Source organism: Saprolegnia parasitica (assembly GCF_000151545.1).
Source record: "Saprolegnia parasitica CBS 223.65 unplaced genomic scaffold supercont2.26, whole genome shotgun sequence".
NCBI lineage: Eukaryota > Oomycota > Saprolegniomycetes > Saprolegniales > Saprolegniaceae > Saprolegnia > Saprolegnia parasitica.
Window position 1 is genome coordinate 391,023 of NW_012156420.1, and position 3,761 is coordinate 394,783.

General features: G+C 57.6%; 2 protein-coding genes across 2 annotated transcripts; one reads left to right on the top strand and one right to left on the bottom strand.

The window, feature by feature from the left end:
- Positions 1-105: 105 nt before the first annotated feature.
- Positions 106-1,332, top strand: SPRG_07277 (hypothetical protein; the record flags this gene model as incomplete). The annotated part of the gene is made up of 7 exons (XM_012346057.1): positions 106-273; positions 322-471; positions 526-672; positions 723-854; positions 914-1,083; positions 1,131-1,178; positions 1,233-1,332. The coding sequence occupies 7 exons, from the start codon at positions 106-108 to the stop codon at positions 1,330-1,332; spliced, it is 915 nt and encodes a 304-aa protein (XP_012201447.1).
- A 405-nt stretch (positions 1,333-1,737) lies between these two features.
- SPRG_07278 (hypothetical protein) lies at positions 1,738-2,256 on the bottom strand (the record flags this gene model as incomplete). Its single annotated transcript, XM_012346058.1, has 1 exon — positions 1,738-2,256. One exon carries the CDS (start codon positions 2,254-2,256, stop codon positions 1,786-1,788), a length of 471 nt encoding a protein of 156 aa, XP_012201448.1. The 3' UTR covers positions 1,738-1,785.
- Positions 2,257-3,761: the final 1,505 nt, after the last annotated feature.

The following is a 3,761-nucleotide window of genomic DNA, read 5'->3' on the forward strand; positions in this document are numbered from 1 at the left end:
ACCGTGAGTTTGGCATCGCGGTCGCTGGCGTCCATTTGCATCGGACCGTCGAGATGTACCAGTGGCGAGGTAATATCTCCTTCTTCGACGAGCAGCCATACTAGCATGCGAGTAGAGACCCGCCACGACCACACGTACTGGGAAGACGGCGAAGAGAAGAAGGACGTGACGTACTCGTACGAAGAGGTGTGGAGCGAGTCGCCGATCTACAGCGACCGCTTTGACGACCGCAGCTACAGCAACCCGACGTTATGGCCGTATACTTCTCGCAAGGTGCGCTGTCTCTCGACTCGTGTAGCAGCCCATGGACGCTTGCAGTAGACGACGCACCCGTCGTTGCACGTCGAGACATACGTGCTCTCGCGTGCGATCGTCGACTTGATATCGACGCCGACAGAGCCGATCCGCCTCGACCAGCGCTCGCTTCTCCAGATGGAGTCGGTGTTTGACTTGACCTTGCATACGCCGCAGGTACAAAATGTACAACGCTGCCCGGAATTCGATTGCTCATCGCATCCTGCGCAGACCGTGGAATCCATTCCGGCGCTGGTCGACATGTTTATCGACGCGGAGACCGCGTTCGTGTCGCGCCCGCGCAAGAACGAGCCGCGCCCGCACCGCAGTGCGATCGGTGACCTCCGGGTGTCGTTTGCTGTGACGCCGGCCAAGCGCGTAGACGCCTGCGGCCTCAGTCTTCTCGGAATCAACGCAATTGCTCGTAGGTGAGCATCCTTGCGATGGCGCTCCGCGGATCGCTCGTGCCCTATACGAGCGCTGGCGGTGTGCCCATTGCGCTCGTGCACGACGGCCTCGTGCCGGCCGAAACGATGCTGTACCACGCCCAGGCATCACTCGTACGACGCCACATCCCCTGCTTGTTTTCATGACACTGGCATGGAACATGCTATTGTAGCGTTGGCAGACGATGGGGTGGCGCGGCCTGGGGCTGGCACTCTCGTGCCTCGGCTACTACGGCATCCTCAAGCATTATCTTGACACGACCCTCTTTGTCCCGTCGGCCATGGGTCCGCTTCATCTGAGCGTCCGCCCGTCCAACCGGCTGGTCCTTGCCCTGGCCATGGGGTAGGCTGCCTCTCACATCGGATGGAAATGGCACAAATTGGTCGTAGGTGGAGCACGACGTGGTGCACGATCGCGCTCGCTTGGCTCTGGCAAGGGTAATTCCTCCTCGCTCGTCTCTACTAGTACTAAGTACTGATGGATACCTGTAGGTTTTGGCTCCTCTCGCTTGGGCTACTGTGGCCCGTGGGCATTGCGCCCGTCGCACTGCTCCTCTTGTCCGCGTCGCGCCACAAATTTGCCGCTGATTAGCTCACAAGTAGAGAACAGTCAAGGAGGAGACTCCGTAGTACACTGTGGTATCCAATGCGCCTGTACAGCGTTGGTTTGTATTTCGCAGTCCAACAGCCGAAGGCGCTGGGAACGTTGCTGCTGGTCGTCCACCTTCTTGAGGTAGCGGGCTACTTGCATTTGCCACGAGGACTCAAGAAACCGGCGGCTACTCCTCGTGCGTAACAGTGCTTTGACCGCGCCTAGTCCCAGCATCGCGCCCCGTCGCTTCTTCGCACCGTGGTTGGCCTTTCTGGGAGCCATACCCGAATCCTATTGCCGTGTCGACACCGCAGCTTCGACTCTTATAGGTGCGTGGAGTGTGAGCCTCATTGGCCTGGGTTGCATGGACGTCGGGATGTGTGGCAGGCGCCCTTGGGCAGGAGGGTTGGGTGTAGTACAGGTTACAGGAGGTTAAATAAACAGCTTGTGCGTCTAGACGCTAAACACAAAGGCTTCGGTGGTCGCGGTCGCGACGCCCATGAGATTCGTAAAGATGAACGTCTCTTCGTCCGACCAGTCGAAGGACGGCGCGGTGAATTCGAGTGGCTGGAGCTTCTTCGGCGGCGTCTGCAGTGCCATCTCGTCCATACGTTGCTCTTGCTTGATCAGGGTCACAGTGGCCGACGGCGGACGTCGCTTGCTATTTGTGGTACTGCTCTGTGGCGACGCGGCCGTGAGCTTGTTGAGAAGTGCTTTCTGGCGCTTGACAAACCGGATTTTGGTGTCGGACTTGCACTGGATCTGGTTGTGGCGCTGGCGGTGCTCCTCGCAGAGCGTGTGGATGTCGCCGTTGTACTTGAGCGTGCGCTCGTTTGGGCACCGCCCGCTCTTGTACTTGCAGCGACCGCGGTACACACTAACATTAGCAGTGGCTGGCGGGTCGACGGTCGTCGTCGCTGACATCGTTGGCTTTCTGATGCGCACGTCGGTGCCAATTGAACTCTGAGGTCGCTTTCCGCACGTGTTGTTGTTGCCTCTTCTCAAGCCGCCAGCTGGTGACAGGGTGGGTGTTGGACAGCGGTCGTGGTGATTAGTAGAAGTTTACATCGAAATCTGAAAACGAGGCTGTCGAGTCCCACGCCCCGAGCCATACAAAGCTGCGCGAGGCGTCTCTGTGGACAGCTACAGACAGTACCGTACGACCAGCCAACCATGAGCACCGAAATCCTTTACCCTAGCTACGCCGCCTGGAGCAAGAATCGCGCCAAGTGGAAGACTTGAGAGCTTGCCTTGGGGCCCTGGAGAGTAGCCACAGTCGACGACATTGCCGTTGCCGTTCTTGGAAGCAGACGACGATTTGAGTGGGAGCGACGCACGATCATCATCGTCGAGCTCGATACATGCCATCAGAAGCAAGCAATGCAGTAACTAACATACATGTAGAGCTGTACTAGTAGTATGAGTACAAGGGCTCTCTACGCCAATAGTAAACAAGATCCACTTGGTATTACGCACGTCACTTTCTAATATGTAGTGCCACACGAATCTACGTCCATACAAGAGGGACAGGCCGTGATCACTCACGATCAAATGCTACGTGCCAGCGTGTTTTGTACGTGTTGGGATCCTGCTTTTCGCGTGCAATTCAAGCGTGCGCACCTGCAGTCGGACAAGTATTGAAGATACTGGATAATGATACGCCGTTCATGGAAGAAGAGATGGACTCGAATCCGAAAAGCCTCGCTTTTCTGTCCCGTCCTCGAATGTCATTGCAATGGTTGAAGAAGAGAGTGGGTCGATGATGGCGAAGCGAGCTTTGCCAGCGGACGAACTGGGCGGCGTCATCACGGCAGGTGGTGGGGCGGAGTGGGATCGTGTAGCTAAACACGCGCGCAATGGAGGCGCAGGCGTCGACAACCCGCGAACCGCACAACGTCGTAATGCAACGACACCACGTTCGATGCTTCGACGTGCACGACGAGGGTTCAAATACCGACATCTCAGTTCAACAACCACTCGAGCACCGTCTTGGCGCTCGCTACTTTTAGTGGTAGGTACTAATCCCTTGGTACGATAGCTTAAAATGATCGTCGTCATCTTCGGCAGCGCACGTCCAAGTGCAACGTCAAGCGCCCATCTGGCCGACCAGGTGGTATCGGTGGGTGACGTTGCAGCGACCAGATAATTCGCACCACTGGCCATGTGGCGCCAGCGGATTCGAAACTCCTCCCATGCCACGACGACGACGACGACAACGACGACGACAATGAGCTCGCGACTGTGCTCTGTCTCGCGGGCCGCCGACCGTTTGCGCTTCGAGCGATGCGGCCGCGACGACCTTGATAACCTCATGACGTGGCACGCATACAAGGCGGTACTGCGACACCCGGATCATGGTGTCCACGCCAACGGAACGTCCACGTACATGCTCCGGCAGCGTGGTAACGCATGATCCGCGATAACGCCCG